The 18,427-nt window shown below is 61.6% G+C and overlaps 2 protein-coding genes across 3 annotated transcripts in view; both read right to left on the bottom strand.

The window, feature by feature from the left end:
- The window catches only part of WNT10A (wingless-type MMTV integration site family member 10A), a 24,956-nt gene extending 17,467 nt beyond the window's left edge, over positions 1-7,489 (bottom strand). Inside the window, exons 1-2 of the mRNA XM_014954115.1 lie at positions 7,393-7,489; positions 1,746-1,983 (exon numbers count right to left, since the gene is read on the bottom strand). Coding sequence (XP_014809601.1) covers positions 1,746-1,983; positions 7,393-7,489 — 335 coding nt within the window. The remainder of the gene's footprint in view (positions 1-1,745; positions 1,984-7,392) is intronic.
- Positions 7,490-11,491: 4,002 nt separating this feature from the next.
- WNT6 (wingless-type MMTV integration site family member 6) overlaps positions 11,492-18,427 on the bottom strand; it is a 13,474-nt gene continuing 6,538 nt past the window's right edge. Inside the window, exons 2-4 of one of the 2 annotated variants that reach the window (XM_014954779.1) lie at positions 15,740-15,960; positions 12,494-12,795; positions 11,492-12,208 (exon numbers count right to left, since the gene is read on the bottom strand). In XM_014954779.1, coding sequence (XP_014810265.1) covers positions 11,747-12,208; positions 12,494-12,795; positions 15,740-15,960 — 985 coding nt within the window. In that variant the 3' untranslated portion in view covers positions 11,492-11,746. The remainder of the gene's footprint in view (positions 12,209-12,493; positions 12,796-15,739; positions 15,961-18,427) is intronic. The other variant, XM_014954780.1, reaches the window with a different exon arrangement.

Below are 18,427 nucleotides of genomic sequence, written 5' to 3'. Positions count from 1 at the left end.
AGAGGGGCAGTGGGCACGGCGTGGGTGAGCGGGCACGGGGAGTAGAAGGGGGTGTAGGGGGCAGTGGGCACGGCGTGGGTGAGCAGGCACGGGGAGTAGAGGGGCAGTGGGCACAGCGTGGGTGAGTGGGCACAGGGAGTAGAGGAGGAGTGGGCACAGGGAGTAGAGGGGGAGTGGGCACGGCGTGGGGAAGTAGGGGCGGCGTGGGAGAGTGCACACGAGGGGTGGGGGGAGTGTGCACGGGGAGCAGGGGGAAGTGTTTGCTGCGGGGGGTGGGGGAAGTGTACACGGTGCGTGGGGTAAGTGTGCACAGCGTGGAGAAGTGTGTGTGGTGGGTGTGCGCTGCGTGGAGGAGTAGGGTAAGTGTGCACGGCGTGGGATGAGCGTGCATGGTGTGAGGATTGAGTGTGGTGAGGGCTGAGGGTGCCTGGCGTGGGGGCAGGTGTGCACAGTGTGGGGGACGGTGCGTGGGGTGGGAGTACGTGGAGTGGGGGATTACTTGTGGGGATTTGGCGGAGTGTGCAGTGCACGGGGCAGGGTGCTGTGGGCGTGAGGTGAGTGTGCACAGGATGGAGGAGTGTGCATAGAGTGTGGGGTGAGTGTGCACAATGTGGGGAAGTGTGCGAGGTGTGGGATGTGTGTACACAAGTGTGGGTGAATGTGTGCAGCCTGAGCCTGCTCAGAGTGTGGGTGATGGCACCGGGTGTGGGGTGGCTGTGCACGCCATGGGTGAGCGTGCACAGCATGCATGCGTATGGAGGGGTGTGCAACACATGGTGAGTATACACTGAGTGGGCGAGCGTGCACGGCGGAGTTGAGTGCGTGGGATGGGTGTGCGTGGATTGAGTGTCCATAGGTACATAGTGTGAATGACATGGGGCAAGTGTGCACGGAGCATGGAGGAAGGGGGAGTGGTGAGGGTGAGTGTGCATGGAGTGTGGGGTGACCATGCACAGCCTCGTGCGAGTGTGCGTGGGGTGTGAGGTGAGTGTGTACTGTAGGTGAGTGTGGACTGCACGTGCCTGGGACCTAGATTGAATACACAGGGTGTAGGATGAGTGTGCATGGCACGGGTAAGCGTACATGGGGCATGGAGCGAGTGTGCACGGGGAGAAGGGTGTGCGTAGCGTGGGGTATGAGGAGTGGGGATGAGTGTGCCCATGGTATTGGGTGTGCACAGGACTCTGGGGGGGCACAGGGGTATCAGGGTGCCTGGCACGAGGGGGGGATAGCTGTTGTGAGGCACCTGGGCGCCTGTCTGTGTGCACAGGGTGTAAGTGTGAATGGCACGTGCTGGGGGTGTGACTCTGGGTGGGCACAGAGCCTGGCCATGTACAGTCCGTGGAGGCACTGGACCCGTTTTGGGCTCCCACAGCCCAGTGCTGAGGCCAGGAAAGCAGTGGCACACGGGGCAGATGCCCCTGGAGGAGCTGTGGCTCTGGCTGTGGCTTCCCCCTGACGGGGCCACTGAGCAACCCCTGCCTCAGTTTCCCTGTGCGCCCTCCTGGGCTGGCCACACAGGCTGTGCCTGTCTCCTTGGCACCATCACCCCAACATTCAGGTGCTCCTTACCCTCATGGGGGTCCCCATCTGGGAGCTGTGCACATTGTCCCCGTGACCTGCTGCTGCTCACCTGGGGCCAGGAGAAGGACCCCGGGAAAGCCCAGGGTAACCCAGAGAACACCATCTGCCCCAACGCAGCCCCTTCCCGGCCATGAGGCGTCCCCCGAGTTTGGGTCCCCCACCTTGGGGCTAGGGAGGCTCCTGTTGGACTCTGGTGGCTGGGTGGTGGAAGGCAGTGTCCCTGCAGCTCCCCGGTGTCCCCAGCCGCCACGGCCCACGCCACGCTGCTGTTCCCGCCGTAAACAGCCGGGCGGCAGCTGGCAAAGCAAAGCACTCTTCTCCCCGGGGCGGGCACCACGCGTCTCCGCGCCGGCACAGCAGGGCTGGCGGGGGCTGCCAGCGCCGCTTGCGTGTCGGTTCCTGTTTGCACCGGGGAGGAAAATGCGTTTCCTTTGGGAAATGAGTTGCAATCTGGGCTTGGGCCCGAAGGCTGGGCTGTGCCCCTTGGGGACTCTGGGTACAGGGCAAGCGGTGGCATCCCCGCTGAGCTCCCTTTCGCAGTTCTGGGGGTGCTGGCTGTTCTCCTGCCCCCCCCCAGCTCCGCTCCTGAGCTGTGGGCAGGTGGGAGAATGGCATGGGGCTGGCATCTACCCCCCAACTTTCCAGCCCGAGCAGTATGGCGGGGGGCTGAGGGATGAGTTGCAGACCCTTCTGTCCCTGAGTGCCCAGAGAGATCCCTTGTACAGCATCCCCTCAGCATCACCGCTCCCATAGCTGCTGCCCTCCTGAATCCCCCCCAGGCACCCGGTGGGTGACGTGGGGTGTCCCACAGGAGTTTGGTAGTGATGTCAGGAGCCACCCTGCTGCTGTAGGATGCTTGTCCCCCTGCTGCAGACTGTGGCTGATGGGGGCTGCAGTGTCAGGGCTGAGCAGAGCACACCGGGGGAATTGGAGGGGTGACAGTCGCTGGACCTTGATGTAGGGACCATTGCTCCTGGCCTCTCCACCTCCTCCCACCCAAGACCCAGCTCCCATGCTCCGTTTCCCTTCCAAACCCCAGTAAGGGCTGGCTGGACCCCTTTTAGCAGATGGGGGGAGGCAGGGGAGCAGCCCCCTCTGCCAGGCTCAGGTGTCCCCAGCAGGTCACCACCATCCCTTGCTTTCTCAGGCTACCCAGGAGTTACACTCCGACACGCACTGCTCTTGACCTGGACCCACCAGAGGCTATCCTGGGGGCTCTTTTTGGGGGTCCCCTAGCAAGAGCAGGGCTCCTTCTCAACAGAAGGCAACTCCTGCGACTCCGGGGACGCAGGCGCCCGGGCTCCAGCAGCGCATATGTTTGTGTGTTCGTTAGGATCTTGCGCATAAATAAATGCCAAGGCAAATCAGAGGGGAAGCGCTTTCATCCTCCTCCAGCCCTTAATGACATAATCGCTTCCAAGAGCGGGTGTCTCACTCACACGCTCCTGCTGACTTGGGGAGGAGGCTGGCCGCTGCGTCCCACCGTCTCAGCACTCACAGCAGGGGCAGGCGGGGGAGGACCTGTTTCCTCATGTCCCAGCAACGTCCCGGGGCTGAGGAAGAGCCAGGTGAGCCCTTTGCTCCAGCCTTTCTTCTGCGTCACACTGGAAAAGCCCTTAAGCACAAGATTAAACATCTGTTGTGGCCAGAGGAACAGGGACACGGGAACGGGGACAGGATCTGGCCCTTCTGAGCAGGGGTGGGTGCAGGCGGGCATGCGAGGCTGGTGGAGGATGCTCTGGTCCTCATGGGAGCATCAGGGCTAAGGGCAAAAGCTGAGCCTCCTCTTAGCACTGCATCTGTCACTGCTGCAGTCCCCCTGGTTGGGGACACATGACCACATTGCCATGGGACCTGCCACCTCCCAGCTTCCCTCCCATCTCCAGCACCCTCCAGCAGCCCCACGCTCTGCAGAGGCCAGCCAGGGATGTGGGAAGTGCTCAGAGCTGGCATGAAGGGTGTTGCCTCCCAGAGCCAGGGCAGAAATGGTGATGGGGGGATTCCTGGCACAGGGCACAGTGGAGAGACCCCTTAGAGTTTCCCTGCCCAGGGAGTTCCTATCCTTCAGCAGCATGTGAGCTCTTCAGAAGCCTCCCAGTCTTTTCCCCGAGCATGTGCTGTGTGCAGGGGACTGGGGAAGTGTCCATTCCTCTTCATCTCCATCACTTCTTCCCTGTGTCATCCTATCTCTCTGTCCCTCCATCTCTTTTGCCATCCCTCCATCTCTACACCCCACATCCTCCTGCCCAGCCCCCAGGCTACCTGCATTTCTCACACTGCTTTCCCAGCTCCTTTCCCCTTCCTTCGTGCAGGAGCAGATCCTGCCAGCATCTCAAGCTGCAGGCTCCACACCCCCAGAAGAATGGGGCTGGCTTTTCTGTCATCGTCTCCATCAGGACCCCTTTCCAGTGCCTCTCCATGCAGCCCATGGCTTGCTGACTCTATTCCTCCCTCCCTCCTGGCAGGTGCCATCCTTTGGCCCCTTCTGCCCTGTGATAAGCGATCTCACAGATTCGACAGACTTGGAAGGGACCTCTAGAGATCATCTGGTCCAACTCCCCTGCTAAGCAGGATTGCCTAGAGCACATTACTCAGGACTGCATCAAGGCAGGTCTTGAAAATCTCCAGAAAAGGGGACTCCACAACCTCCCTGGGCAGCCTGTTCCAGTGCTCTGTCACCCTCACTGTAAAGTTCTTCCTCATATTTGAGTGGAACTAAATCTCCAAACCCTGTGGGCAATCATGCAGTGGTTTTCATAGGCACTGGATGGAGAATCTCAGACATTTCCTTGGAGGAGTGGATCATTTCTCTGGGGCTTTGGGATGTCCAAGGATGACCTCCTAGAGACCCACAGCAGGGAAGGGCAGCAGTCAGGGTCTCTGTGTTGTATTTTGCTGGTCCCACTTGATCTGACAGAGTTGCTGCAGGCCCATGGATGGGACCAGGGGACAGTAGGGGGAGAGACCAGCCTGCTCCAGTGAAGGACAGTCCTGGCCGTGTCACAGCCTTGGAGGGGCTGATGGTCCCCGGTACAACCAGGTCCAGCCCATCTGTACAGGATGAGGCAGTTCTGCTAACACATAGCAGGGGTGCAGGGGGAAGTACTGGGGAACTTCATGGTAGAACAGCATGGTAGAGCAGGAGGATGGACAGAGATGGAGAAGCACCAGGACAGACCCTCAGTATGATGTCACCGGGACCTGGAGGCCAGAGAAGAGTGCTGGGAGCTGCGTGGCTTGCAGTCTGCAGCAAGGTGTGCAACCCCTTGAGGAGGAGGAAGAGGAGGAAGCAGAAGTTTGCTGGGAACCCATGCAGCCAGCCACGCACCCAACCTTCGCTGTCCTGCAGCACGGCTCTCCTCGCTCCCCTGCCCAGCAGCACCCACAGGACCGGAGCGACGGCTGCGTGAGTCAGGGCTGGGCGTGGGGTCAGGGCGACCCTGCCTTTAGCACCAGCCTTAGTCACCGTTGCCGAGCTGTCCCAGCCCGGCAGCACCGGAGCCCCCAGCATCGCTGCCCTCCCGCTGGCTCACACCCCGCGACCTGCCCGAGTCTGCTCGCTGTGACTCAGGAGCCAAACTCATGGCCACCTGGCCGGCCCGGCCAGTCCTCCTGGCTGCCCGGGGCTGGGGCGCTGGCGGGGCCCGGGGCAGTGGGTGCACGCCAACCCCAACACTTGGCCACGCTGCCCCCCGCGTCGGGGCGGAGAGGCAGGATCCGGCTGCCTCCAGCCATTCCCAGGAGCATCCTTGCAGTGAGGCATAGTTCCCCCTCCTCATCCTCCTCCCAGCACCTGGCAGTGGGTGCCACAGCAGCAGCAGGGTGCAGGGAAGGGGTTGAAGCCCCTCTGTGGGACCCTCAAACGCTTCAGGGACTGGCCATGCAGGGGGACACCCCCGTGGCAGAGCAGCCTCCAAGCTGATTGGGATGCTGGTATGACCGGGATGGGGCATCCCAGCCCTTGCCCTGCCTCTGGCAAGGAGAGCATGTCCCCAAAGGACCAAGCCGCCGGCTGGGGCGGTGGGGAGGTGGCTGGATCAGGACTGGCCAAGCGCGTCTGTGCGGTGCTGCCCTGGGGCATCTCTCCCCCGCAGGGAGGGATGCATGGCTCCGGGGTTGGGTGGAGGGTGCTGGTCCCCGTGAAGGGTGAGCAGGGCATGGAGTCACCTCAGCAGCCCCTTCTTCCGCAGCTCCTCTCTCCGGGGGTAGGCATAGTCAGAGCCCCCCTCCCTGGAGCTGGAGAATGGCTGTTGCCTTCATTAGAGGGCGAGTAACGAGGCAGTGGGACTGGGAGGGGATTTGGATAAGGTGAGATGTTGGTAGTTGAAAACAGAGCCCAGAAGTGGGGAGGTTTCTGTGATGCCTCTATGCCAGGAGGGCTGAGGGGTGCCCTGGGGTTGCCCCAGCTCTCTGCCAGCCCCCAAGAGTCCACCACCCTCACAGATGTATGCACCACGCCGGTGTGGCCAGCCCTGGACACCAGGGAGGGTCAAGGAAGGGAAGGCTGGGGGACAGAGCCCTCGTGTTCACAGGCAGCAGCTCCAAACAGCATGCCTGGGGGTCCTTGTGCACCCCATCTCCCGCCTGTTGAGGGCTCATGGGCACTGTCTGCACCCTGCTTTGGGTGCCCCAGGTCCCAGCACATCCCCTTGTCTGGGTGCGTGGAGATGCTGCAGCAGGGTTGGCCTGGACAGCCCCCCGTACCACCACAGCACCATCTCCCCCTGCCAGACCCAGCCACACCACGGACCAGAGCTGTCCCAGGGAACAGGGCAGAGCCGGGATAAGGGCACTGGGATGGGACAGCAGAGCCCCACAGCGGGCACAGGTGAGCCAGACCCTCCTGGGCAGGTCAGGGTGGATGTGACCCCGTGGCTGCATGGGTGACATCTGTCACGGGAGCTGGAGCAGGGACAGAGGAGGACAGTTGCTGGCAGCTCCCTGGAGGGAGCAGCAGAGCCTGGAGAAGGAGAGTTAGAGGCCTCTTGGGAGAGCAGGGCTGGGCAGGCAGGAGCCCTGGCTGGGACCCAGCTCCACCAGCTGGGCACCCCCCTGCTCGGAGAGCAGGCAGAGGGACCCCAACCATGAGAAAGGGGTTTGTCAGAGGTTTCGGATGCTGCCATCTGAGCCTTCCCTTGGCTGAGCTGGTATCCGGGTTTCTCAGCCTCCCCCTCACAGGCCTATCTGCGTTACTCCAAACTTTCCTAAAAAGCTTCTTTTTTTGGCAAAAACATCCTATATTTGGTCTCAGTCCAGAGGGATATTTTTTTCCCAAGTTTGATTGAATTAATCTGTCCGGCTGTTTTAAACTTGGGCAATTGAAGGGAAAATTGTGCTCTTCCCATTTGAAAAACAAATAAAAATAAAACGAAGCCATTAATGTTACAGAGGTTTGGGATTCTGGGATTCTTTTTTTTTTTTTTTTTAACCCCAGATATTATAAACTTTCTTTTTTTTTTCCCTTGGGAAGATCCTGCAAGTTTTGCAATGTAAACTGCCCAGCACCAGGGATCTGGGCTACACACGCACATGTACAGCTACACCCCCCATGGCACCCCCACAGCCACCCCTTGTGCACCCCTGGCTCACACCAGCCCCCCCCTCCATGGCTCCCACCCCTAGAGCTGGGGCCTGCCTGAGCACTGCCCCCAAGGGCATGGGGCTGAGAGTTTGGGAGGGAACTGGGGGGGCTCTGACATACTCACATGCATGCTCCCTCCCAAGTACAATCCCATGCACAACCCCCCCCATAAATATACACCCTACACACACCCCTATACACTCCCCACTGTGCTCTCCCATACGCACCCCCCACGCAAACTTTCCCCCCGCCCCTCCGTTCCGTGCCGTGCCGCAGCGCCCCCTGGCGGCCGCCCTGAGCCGTGCCCGCGGCCCCGCCCCGCATCCCGGGTTGCCACGGTGACGGCGAGGATGCTGCGGCCCCCATCCCCACCCGGGGCTGGGACCTGAACGCTTTTGAGGGGTTTCAGCGGGCTCTCAGGGGGTCTGGAGAGCTGGGGGGACTTCTAGGAGTCTGGGGCACTGCTGGGGACCTGGGGAAGTCCTGGGAACTGCTGGGGTGCTTCTAAGAGTCTGGGATGGGGTCCTAGTGGATAGGGAGCTCTTGGGTAGCTCCTGGAGGTCGGAGGAGCCGGGGGACTGCTAGGGGGCTGAGGAGCTGGGAGATTGCTAGGGTGGCTCTGCTGGATGTTCAGCCCTTTCCAGGCTACTGGGCAAGTTACAGACGCTGTCTGGCTACCAGCATCACCTGCCAGGTGATGCGTGGTGATGCCAGGGCTTCTTCTGGCTACCAAGGGAATAGATTTCTGCCAGATCAGGGCCATGAGGGAGCAGTGGCAGGGAGCTGACAGCCCCCACAAGAGCTAACTGTCCTCCACAGCAGGCCAGGGCACTTGGAGATATCCTGGAGGTGCGGAGGCATCACCCCATAATCAATGGCTATGTGCCTCACTCCGAGTGAGAATCTCTTGCTCCTTCACTAGCTCCATTCTCCAGCTTCTCCTCTTTCCACGTTCTTTCTTTTGTGGTCTCCAATCTTCAGAAGCAGTGATTTGGGGCAATGGCAAGGTCAGATCCCTCTACTCACAAGAACTACCTGTCTTCCCCAGGGTTTATCCATGATTCAGACCTCTCTTCAGAAGCAGTGATTTGGGGCAATGGCAGAGAGAACTCAGGTCAGATCCCTCTACTCACAAGAACTACCTGTCTTCCCCAGGGTTTATCCATGATTCAGACCTCCAGATTCATGTCTATGAAGCCAGGAGCGTAAAAATAGTCCATTGTGGGGAAACTGAGGCAGATTCCAGAGAAAGACCTTGCTGAAGGTCAGAGCTGGGAGGGAGCTCTACCGGGCTCAACCCATGCACTCTGATATCTCAGAGAGAGACCCAGAATCACCCAGTATAACTGGCCTCAACCTGGGATGGCTCTGGTAGAGAGCACGGGTGACCCAAAGTGTCACAGGACTTGCCTGCACTGAGCTCCCTGAGCTCCCAGGGCTTGAGGTGCTCTCCGGTGTTTCTAATTCCAAGGAACCCGGTCAGCCTACGAAATGGGTGCCCACATCTCCCAGCACACAGACCCTGCAGCTCCCCTCCTGCACCCACGCATGTCCTCCCTGTCCCAGACACACCTGCACAAACACAGTGAGACACGTGCAAACAAACATGCTCACGCACAGGCACACACAGGGACGGTGTCACCGGCACACACACGCTGACAATTTGCCGTGTGTTTAGGGACGTACATGAAGACACGCAGGTCAACTTTTTTACACACCCGTGAGGGGTTCACACACACAGTGACGGGAGTGCACATAAGCTCAGACGCACACGTATGGTCACGAGCACTCAGAGACGTGTTACCTGCACGCGCAGGCACACCCACACTGAGCTGCTTGCATGCACAGGTACCTTCACCCAGCCCCACTCACACCCATCTGTGGTTTCCAAAGGGTGGGCACGTGGCCGGGAGTTCCCGGGAGCCCCGTGTGCCTCCCCTCTCCCAGCCCTGTTGTGGGGAAGCCAGGAGGGAATTTCCAGCTGCAAAGCTCCAGCCGTCACATTCGGAGGCTCCCACCGCAGCACTTGCTGAGCCAAGTTAATGGTTCGCCAGCACCCTGCTTCTCCTGCCCTTCCCCACGAGGGTGGGAGAGGAGGGACCTGCTGGTGGGCTTCACCCCACTGCTGCTCCCCTTGCCCTGCAGCGTGCCCAGCGCTGCGAGCTCTGTTCCTGGAAGTACCCAACACACAGGGCATTGCCAACCTCCTCTGAGAGCCCCAGTAGCTCTTTTGCAGGGGGTGGACAGGCAAAGCCCCCTCATAAGGTCAGATCCCTCTACTCACAAGAACTACCTGTCTTCCCCAGGGTTTATCCATGATTCAGACCTCCAGATTCATGTCTATGAAGCCAGGAGCGTAAAAATAGTCCATTGTGGGGAAACTGAGGCAGATTCCAGAGAAAGACCTTGCTGAAGGTCAGAGCTGGGAGGGAGCTCTACCGGGCTCAACCCATGCACTCTGATATCTCAGAGAGAGACCCAGAATCACCCAGTATAACTGGCCTCAACCTGGGATGGCTCTGGTAGAGAGCACGGGTGACCCAAAGTGTCACAGGACTTGCCTGCACTGAGCTCCCTGAGCTCCCAGGGCTTGAGGTGCTCTCCGGTGTTTCTAATTCCAAGGAACCCGGTCAGCCTACGAAATGGGTGCCCACATCTCCCAGCACACAGACCCTGCAGCTCCCCTCCTGCACCCACGCATGTCCTCCCTGTCCCAGACACACCTGCACAAACACAGTGAGACACGTGCAAACAAACATGCTCACGCACAGGCACACACAGGGACGGTGTCACCGGCACACACACGCTGACAATTTGCCGTGTGTTTAGGGACGTACATGAAGACACGCAGGTCAACTTTTTTACACACCCGTGAGGGGTTCACACACACAGTGACGGGAGTGCACATAAGCTCAGACGCACACGTATGGTCACGAGCACTCAGAGACGTGTTACCTGCACGCGCAGGCACACCCACACTGAGCTGCTTGCATGCACAGGTACCTTCACCCAGCCCCACTCACACCCATCTGTGGTTTCCAAAGGGTGGGCACGTGGCCGGGAGTTCCCGGGAGCCCCGTGTGCCTCCCCTCTCCCAGCCCTGTTGTGGGGAAGCCAGGAGGGAATTTCCAGCTGCAAAGCTCCAGCCGTCACATTCGGAGGCTCCCACCGCAGCACTTGCTGAGCCAAGTTAATGGTTCGCCAGCACCCTGCTTCTCCTGCCCTTCCCCACGAGGGTGGGAGAGGAGGGACCTGCTGGTGGGCTTCACCCCACTGCTGCTCCCCTTGCCCTGCAGCGTGCCCAGCGCTGCGAGCTCTGTTCCTGGAAGTACCCAACACACAGGGCATTGCCAACCTCCTCTGAGAGCCCCAGTAGCTCTTTTGCAGGGGGTGGACAGGCAAAGCCCCCTCATGCCCTGTGTTGTTACAGCATGGCGGGAGCATGAACCTCTCTGCCCAGGCTCTGCCTCTGCTGACATCCCTCGGGGGCTCCTCTGCCCAGTGTGGCATTGCCAGCCAAACAGTTCCCCTCTGCAGTTTCCTAAACCCCCACGCTCAGGAAGGCTGGAGGAGCCAGCTCCTGTGGTCTCCCTGCAGCACGAGGGACCCCCTCAGAGACCCCCTGAAGCAGAGGGATGGCAGCCTGCCCAGCTGGGCAGCCAGGCGGGCTGCTCCTCACCCTGTGTTTGCCCATGAGGGGCACAGGCTTATCAGGTTACCAAGACATGCCTGGCACCATGCCGGCCAGGTGAGGCTGCACGTGGCCCATGGCAGGCCAAGTGAATGCCTTGCATGCCACCAAGCCGACGGTGCCAGCGCCACACAGGGCTTCTCCGTGCCAGGCATCACGGCGGAGACTGCAGTGAGGGTGGCTGAAGGCATGTGAAAAGAAGAGAAGACACCTTCAGGAAACTCACAGCCTATCACTATGGTGTCAGGGCAGCTAGCTTTACCTCCTGCATGGAGAGGACCACAGACTGCAGTTCATCACGAATATTCCAGGTCAGGTGGTGGCAGAACACAAAGTGTCATCTCTCAATGACGGTGGCCATGGATGATGGGAGGAGAGCACACCCTCCCCAGGCTGTGGAGCAGGGCAGGAAGGTGCTCACCCTCATCCACACTCATCTCCTGGCTCTACATGGTGGAGGAGAGCAAAGGGTGGATGAAAGATGAGCTGGGCTCTGCATGGCCAGCACGGAGAGGAGGCTGGAGGGAGTCCAGCACATTGGGACTCACGGCCAGGGCAGGACAGCTCTCCGGCCGGTCCCTTCCCAGTAAGGTGGTCAGCACTTCCCAGCCCTCCCCAGGAAGCGCTGCAGCACACCGGCTTTAAATAGCTTTATTAGTGGAAGCTCTGCACCCACAGACCCCCCCGCGGGGACCGTGGGGACACCAGGCAGCCCCACGCTGTCCCCTGGGGAAGCCAGGACTCCCTGGGGTGCAGAGCTGGGCTCACCCCCACCATCCCTACCACCGGCTCAGCCTGGATCTGTCCCAGGACGGGGTGGGGAGGGACACACGCGTAGTGTGACCCTGAGGGGTGGCCCCCCTAAATTGTCCTCGCCCGACCCCGGGCCGTCAGACGCAGAGACTGAGCTCCTGGCGGACGGAGCACTTACGGCACTGCACCACGCAGCACCAGTGGAAGCGGCAGAGGCAGTTCTCCTCCAGCACCACCGTCTCATCCCGGTGCCCCCGCCCGCAGCACAGCAGGTCGCACCCGCTGGTGTCCATGGCCGTGCTGTTGCAGACCCGGCCCCGGGTGCCCAGCGAGCCCGTCTTACGGTTTGCCGAGCAGAAATCGGGAGAGTCGGCCGAGTAGATGAGGTCCTGCTTGTCGGGCGGCTTGATGTTGTCGCCCACCGGGATGAGGGTTTTCCCGTCGTTGCCCCCCATCACCTTGAAAGCCCCGTTGAAGCGCTCGAGCAGGCGGTCCCCCACCTCGCGGAAATGGGGCATCTTCCGCCAGCAGGTCCGCAAGGTGCAGGAGCCCGACAGCCCGTGGCATTTGCACTCTGTCCTCATGTAGCTGCGCACTGCCTGGGGAAGAGATGGCCATGCTCAGCCCCCCCGGTCACCCACCCCCCTGCCCAGCACCCCCAGCCCAAACCCTGCCTCTTGGTGCCACCCTGGCCCAAGGGAGAGCGCTAGAGGAGCATTTCCCAAAGCACCTACAAAGGGCTCCCGAAAGATGTTGGTCCATATTTCACCCAAAGTTGGATCAGGCACATGGCTTGGAGGAGGTAAAGGTGGAGGGTTGTGCCCTCATGGGCAGGGGCACAGGGGGGTGATGTTTGCAGAGGGCAGGGAGCGTGGGGACCTTACCAAGCGCCCGGCTTCGTTGTTGTGCAGGTCGATGAGAGCGCGGATGTCATTTTTGCCTTTCTTGCTCTTGGCGTCCATGAACTGCTGGGATTTCTCGTAGCCGAACTGCACGTCGTCCCCGCAGCCCCCCCATTCCCAGGCCGTGCCCTCGGTGCCCGAACCCGCCGCGGGCGAGGGGGGAGCCCGGCTCCGCGTCAGCTCGCAGCCGCACTGCAGCAGCTCGCCCATGCTGCAGGCCTGCGTGATGGCGTGGCTCACCCCCGCCGCCGTGATGGCGTACACGAAGGCTGTCTCCCGGATATCTGCAAGGGAACGGCCAGGGCTCGGGATGCAGAATCAGCTCCGGCGAAGACTCTGCGAGCAAAGCGTCCCCCCCGCTGACACCCCATGGGTGCCTGGACCTCCCCTTCTCCCCCTTCCCCCTTCCTCTGTGCTGTTCTCCGGGACACGCACCCACCCTGGAGCGAGCTGCCCGGGGGCAGGATCTGTCTCTTGCAAGCAGAAATGCAGAATTTAGGGGATGGCCGAGCCCTGCGAGGGTTCCGCCACCCCTGCTCTAGGGTCCTAGGGGCAACAAATCTCCTGCTTCCCCTTGAAAGGATGGGGGGTGCCCCACAGAGAAAAGGGGAGCTCAGTAAGGTGGCGCTGGCTGCAGGCAGGGAGGTCCCAGGTGCCCGGGTGGTACCCACAGCTTCCTCACACCACCCTGCAACGTCCCTCCCAGCGGTAAAAATCCCATCCCCTGCTGCAAGCTGGCACCTGGAGAGAGGTGCTGCACGGGGCACCGCGGGTGCCACTCACCCCTCTGCAAGGTGACAGCCATGAAGCTGTGCTGCCCGCTCTCCCCCATACCCCTTTTATCACGGGGTGCTGCCTGCCCCCCTCCCTCCGCCGGCACAGCCTCCACCCCGCAGGATTATTTATTAGTAGTATTTGCTCCTGTCTCTCTCTGCTCCGGGACACGAATTCCAAGCATCCTTCCCCTGCCCGGACCTGCCGCTCGCAGCCGCAGCCAGCGGGGGATTCTGGCAGCGGGGGCGCGGCGCCTGCTTGGGGGGCTCCTGTCCCCCCCCCCAACCTCCATGCCAGGCAAAACCTTGCCCACAGAAATGCCAGGGCAGGGCTGGCCCAGGCTGCTGACACACAGGGAATGCCTGGGACATGGGGACAGAGGGGAAAGTGTGTTTTGGGGGGGTGCCCCATTCCTCCATCTCCAGCACTCTGACTGGGGGGGGTTCCTGGGCACCAGCTCCATGAGTGGCTCCTCCATAAGCCCACACAGCACCTGATTCCCACTGGTGTTGGTAGGAACTGGGGACACTGGTGCCTTGCCAGCAGTGCCACCCTGGGGACGGGCGTCCCCTGCCCTGGCCCTCCTGCCCACCCTAAGCCACGCGACCACCCACCCACCTGCTCCTGCGGGGCTGGCAGAGCCCTCTGCGGGCAGCCTGCAGCTGGCAGAGCTCCCCGTGCCACCCTGCCAGCCGGGGCCCCGGGGGTGCCGCTCCTCTGACAGCTTCTCCAGACACGTGGCTGCCCCCAAGCCAGCCTGCCCTGGCACGCCAGGCCTGGCACAGGCGGCAGGGAGGAAAGGGGGGGATAGCCATGACTGCGCTGGGGAGGCCACGGCCAGGAACTGGAGATCCCTCCAGCATCCTTGGAAAGGATGGCACCTGGGCACCCCAAAAACTCTGGGGTGACTTGTACAGTCCCTGCAGGCTTGCAGAGAGGCTGGTGCCTGCTGGCATCTCTCAGCACAGGGTGAGGTCTCTGCCTTTGACACCCGTGATGCAGCCCTGGGGACCTCCATGCCTCTAGCTGCAATGTCCCATATTTTCCGAGTGCCAGGAAACTCACCACCATCCCCAGGACATTGCTCTTCTCCACTGCCCCAGCAGCGAGGCTGGTCCAGAGCATGACGGCTCCTTTAGCATCCCCATGCCTGATGTGCCTGTGACTCCGCCAACCCAAGCTGCCCCAGGTCCCTGAGAGCCCATCCACCAGCATCAACCACTCTCTACCTGTTCTGGCACTAGAATCCTGGCACCCATCCTGCTGCCAGCCCAAATCCTTGCCTGGTACAGATCCCACCTGCCTCTCCACCAGGACAGTCTGAAAATAGGGGACTCCAGAGGCAGGAATGACCCTGAAAACTGTGGCGCTCTGCCCCCAGATGAATATACTGTGGTTGGGGGAACCCACACTTGCAAACCAGTTCCTTAAATGAGCTGGTGCCTCCCTCAGAGCCCCAGCTCTGCCCCCCAACAGCGCTGCAGTCGCCAGGTGCCCAGAGCACTCTGCCCTTGCCAGTGCCTCCAGGGAGGAGGAAAAGAGCAAAACTTTGACCTTGAGGCACTGCCACCCCTACCCCCTTGCAGGGCCCAAGGGCATGCCCCACTCTGCCTTGGCCTGGTGGATACACCAGTGGGAGATGTGATGGTTGAGGATACTGGGATTTGCTCCAGCACCTTCATCATCCTCAGCACAGGAACCAGCATAGGAACAGGGGCAGGACTAAATTGACCACCCACTAAGTGGCCCTACCAGCCCAAGGTGCTTTGAGCATCCTTCCCGTCCCTACCCAGTGCAGCCCTTCTCCCTGGGGAGTGTGACAGGGATTCCCCATCCCTTACAGCCTCACGGGTTCCCCATCGCTCTGCCCCTGCTCTGGCTTTGGTGCAGGTGGGCTGGGCTTGGACCACTGCATCCACCCGGCTGGGACCTCCCCATCCCTCCCTGCTGCTCCACCTCTGTCCCTCGGGGTGACATCAGGGTGCCCACCCAGCGATGCAGGGATGGGGGGGTGAGCAATCCTCTCCTCTGCTCCCTGCAAGGCCAGGAGGAGGGAGTTGTAGGGCACCCATGGGGCAAGGGGCAGCTCCCAGTGGCTGCGCGCTGCCTCCCACCCAGGCCCCTTCCCCCAGCACACCCTGGGGTCCCGGGGGAGCAGTAAATCACTGCCAGACGAGGGTGCATTCTTGGGCTTTGTGAAGCCCCGTGCTGTCTGGGAGCATCGGTAATTGCTTCATTACAACACGGGGAGACATGTCCCGACAGTAAAACCTCAGCGTGACTGCACCGGGGAGCACTGAGCAAGCCCCTCCACATATACAGACACACACACACACACACGCATTTGCACGCCCAGACTCTGCTCCAGGAGTCCCAGGGAGGCGCGTGGCCAGGCAGCTGGAGGCTGTGGTTTTCTTTTCAGGAGGTGGGAAGCCGAGGAAGCACTGCTCTTACCCTGCTGCAGGATCTTGCCGAAGTACTTGCTGTGGCTGGTGCAGTTCCAGCGGCGGAAGCGGAATTGGTACTGGCACTCCCGGACGCCCAGCTTGGTGCCCTTGGCCACCTCCTGCACGATCTCTGGCTCCAGCTGGCACAGCTCCGCCTGCTTCCCTGCCAACCGCTTCGTCTTGCGGCAGATGCTGTTGGGGTCCATGACCAGGGGGCTCCCCACTGCCCTGCAGGAGGGACAGCGAGCAGAGCAAAACCAGCACCCAAGCCAGGGGGAGATCAGGGTGGCACGGTCCCCTGCTCCCAGGGATGGAGCGGGGCCGTGGGGCAGTGCCAGCTCAGCACTGAGCCTGGGTGACAAGGGGACAGGGAGAGGAATGCAGGGAGGGCAGGGCAAAAGGTATGGGTGGCACTTGCGTGCCAGCACCCCTGGTGACACCTTGCCCTGCCCAGCAAGTTGGGGAACAGGGGAGATCCCTAGCTGTGGGGCTAGCTAGAAGATGCTGGCACTTGCCACTCTACACCCCCAAAGCCCTTGGAATATCCCTGAGGGCGATGGCAGCGTCCCTGATGGGAGGTGACAGAGACGCTGTGCTGCTGAGCACCTGCTCTTTGGGGTTAGTGCTGACCCTGGCACAGCCCTGGCATCGCCCTGTGACTGATGATACCTGGTGCAGCTGCAGCTCCTGGAGCCCCACGGGCACAGCGGGGAGCCCAGCCAGCTCTCTTGGTGTGCCTCCCCCATCTCTGGGGAGGTTCTCTGCTTTACCCTGTGGGAGATGAGCTGAGTGACCTTGCCGGCGATAAAGCCCCTTGGCTGCTGGCCAGGCTCCCACGCTCACCTCCCCCTGCCCAGGCACCGGCCCCAGGGGAAGGGAGCCTCGGGCGGGTGCGGGCGCGTGAGGGAGGGATGCAGGTGGCATCGCCAGCCCTGCCGATGCCAGCGCGGGAGGGCAAGTCTCGGCTGGGCCCGTGCCAGAGAGGGCTCCTCCTCGCCAGCACAGCTGGGAGGCAAAGCCTGAGCACGAATGCCGTGCTCCTCAGCGTGCCGCTGGCTACAGAAAACTCCTGTGCTCTCCCCACACATTTCGCCCGGAGTGCCCTCCGTGGCACGGCTCGTGCAGCTGCGCAGCCCGCCGGCACCGTGCCCCGTGCCGAGGCAGGCGATGCTCCAGCTCCACCGTGGGCAACGCTGGAGCTGCAGTGGGCAGAGGGTAGGTACGCCACGCCGACAGCCACCCACCTACACCACCCGTCTCGTGGCACAGAGACCATGGGACCATGGGCCACCCAAATTTAGTGTGTCCAAAGCACAGCCCCACTCAGCGCCCCCTGGCCTCCAACACCGCTCCTGTGGGCTCAGAGCTCCTCCTGCTCAATAACATGATTTTCCTGACTGCGGATGCCCACAAGACCCCAGGGCTGGACTCAGCATCCCCCAGCACTATGGGATGTCCGAGGACTGTGGGGACACGTTCCCTGGTGTCCCCTGAGAAGCATCGCCCCAGGCAGCCCGTGCTGCCGGCAGCCCCGCTCACTGGGGAGCACCGGCTGCTCCTCAGCTTCCAAACCCAGACCTTTATAGTCTGGCCAAGCCCCAGGGGCTCGAAAATCACAAGCTGAATCTCAGTGTTTAACTATCTTCTGGGTTTCCTTTTCGCTCTCATGCAGCTGGGGTGCTGTGTTAGGAATACCAGGCTGCAGGACTTCACTTGCCAACCCGCCCCCAGCGCAAACCCTCTCTGAATCCCTTGTTTGAAGCTTGAGGGTCCCCTGCCAGGGTCCCCTGCCCCGTGTCAGGCTCCCAAGCTGCCTATATCTCCTGCCCACCAAGCCCCAGCCGGGTTTGGGGAGGACGTGCCCTCTTGCACAGCCTGGAAAAGGAGCCTTTCTACTTTGGCTGGAGGTTTAAAGAGTTAAACAACGCAGCCTGGAAAGGTGGCCTCCAGCAGGGAAATTGAGGCAAGCCCACACTGCTATTGGGGAGCACCCATCTCCCTTTTCTGCCCCCAGGTTAGTTTCCCTTTGCACGAGCATCCCTCTGTGTGATGCATGGGCATCTCTGCAAAGGGATGGGGCAGCTGGGGAAGCATCGAGGGGCTGTGGCTGGGCTGATGTAGGTCCCCAATCAATGGAGCAACTGAAGCATATGTGGAAAGCCACCAGCGAGCCTGTCCAGTCCCATCCCATGAGGGGAATTGACGCCTCCATGCCGGGCTCTGAGCTCTCCTTCCTTGGGGACTGTGGGCTCTCGACATCCCCAATGGGATGGCGGAGGTTTGGCCGCCTGCTCCAGCGGGGTGGGGGAAGAAGGGGAGCCAGGACGGGACTTTCATTAAGAGATGACTCTTTGTACTCAAATAAAAACGATGCGCCAGCCCCCCGAGGCCATCAGATCAAATGCTGAACTGCGGCTCACCCCAGCCCGCCGGATCAGGCCGGGAAGAAGAGCTCAGCCCCGCGGGGCTGGGGGGCGGCGGGGCAGCTCGACGGCACCGCGGGGGTCCCCCACCCCACGGCCCATGAGGCAGCGAAGCCAGTGGGAGCTCCCCGGCGTGGGGACGAGGCGTGGGGTGGGCTGCCTAAGTCCGGCGCGATATTAATTTCCGCTGGGCTCCGCTTTCTGGCGCGGGGAGGCTGCTGGGAGCCCGAGAGCTGTTTTGCTTTGGAGGGTTTGGGGAGGGAGGGAGGGGG

This window comes from Calidris pugnax, unplaced genomic scaffold, assembly GCF_001431845.1.
Source record: "Calidris pugnax isolate Ruff unplaced genomic scaffold, ASM143184v1 scaffold103, whole genome shotgun sequence".
NCBI classification, from domain to species: Eukaryota; Metazoa; Chordata; class Aves; order Charadriiformes; family Scolopacidae; genus Calidris; species Calidris pugnax.
This window is presented reverse-complemented; position numbering and strand designations above follow the sequence as displayed.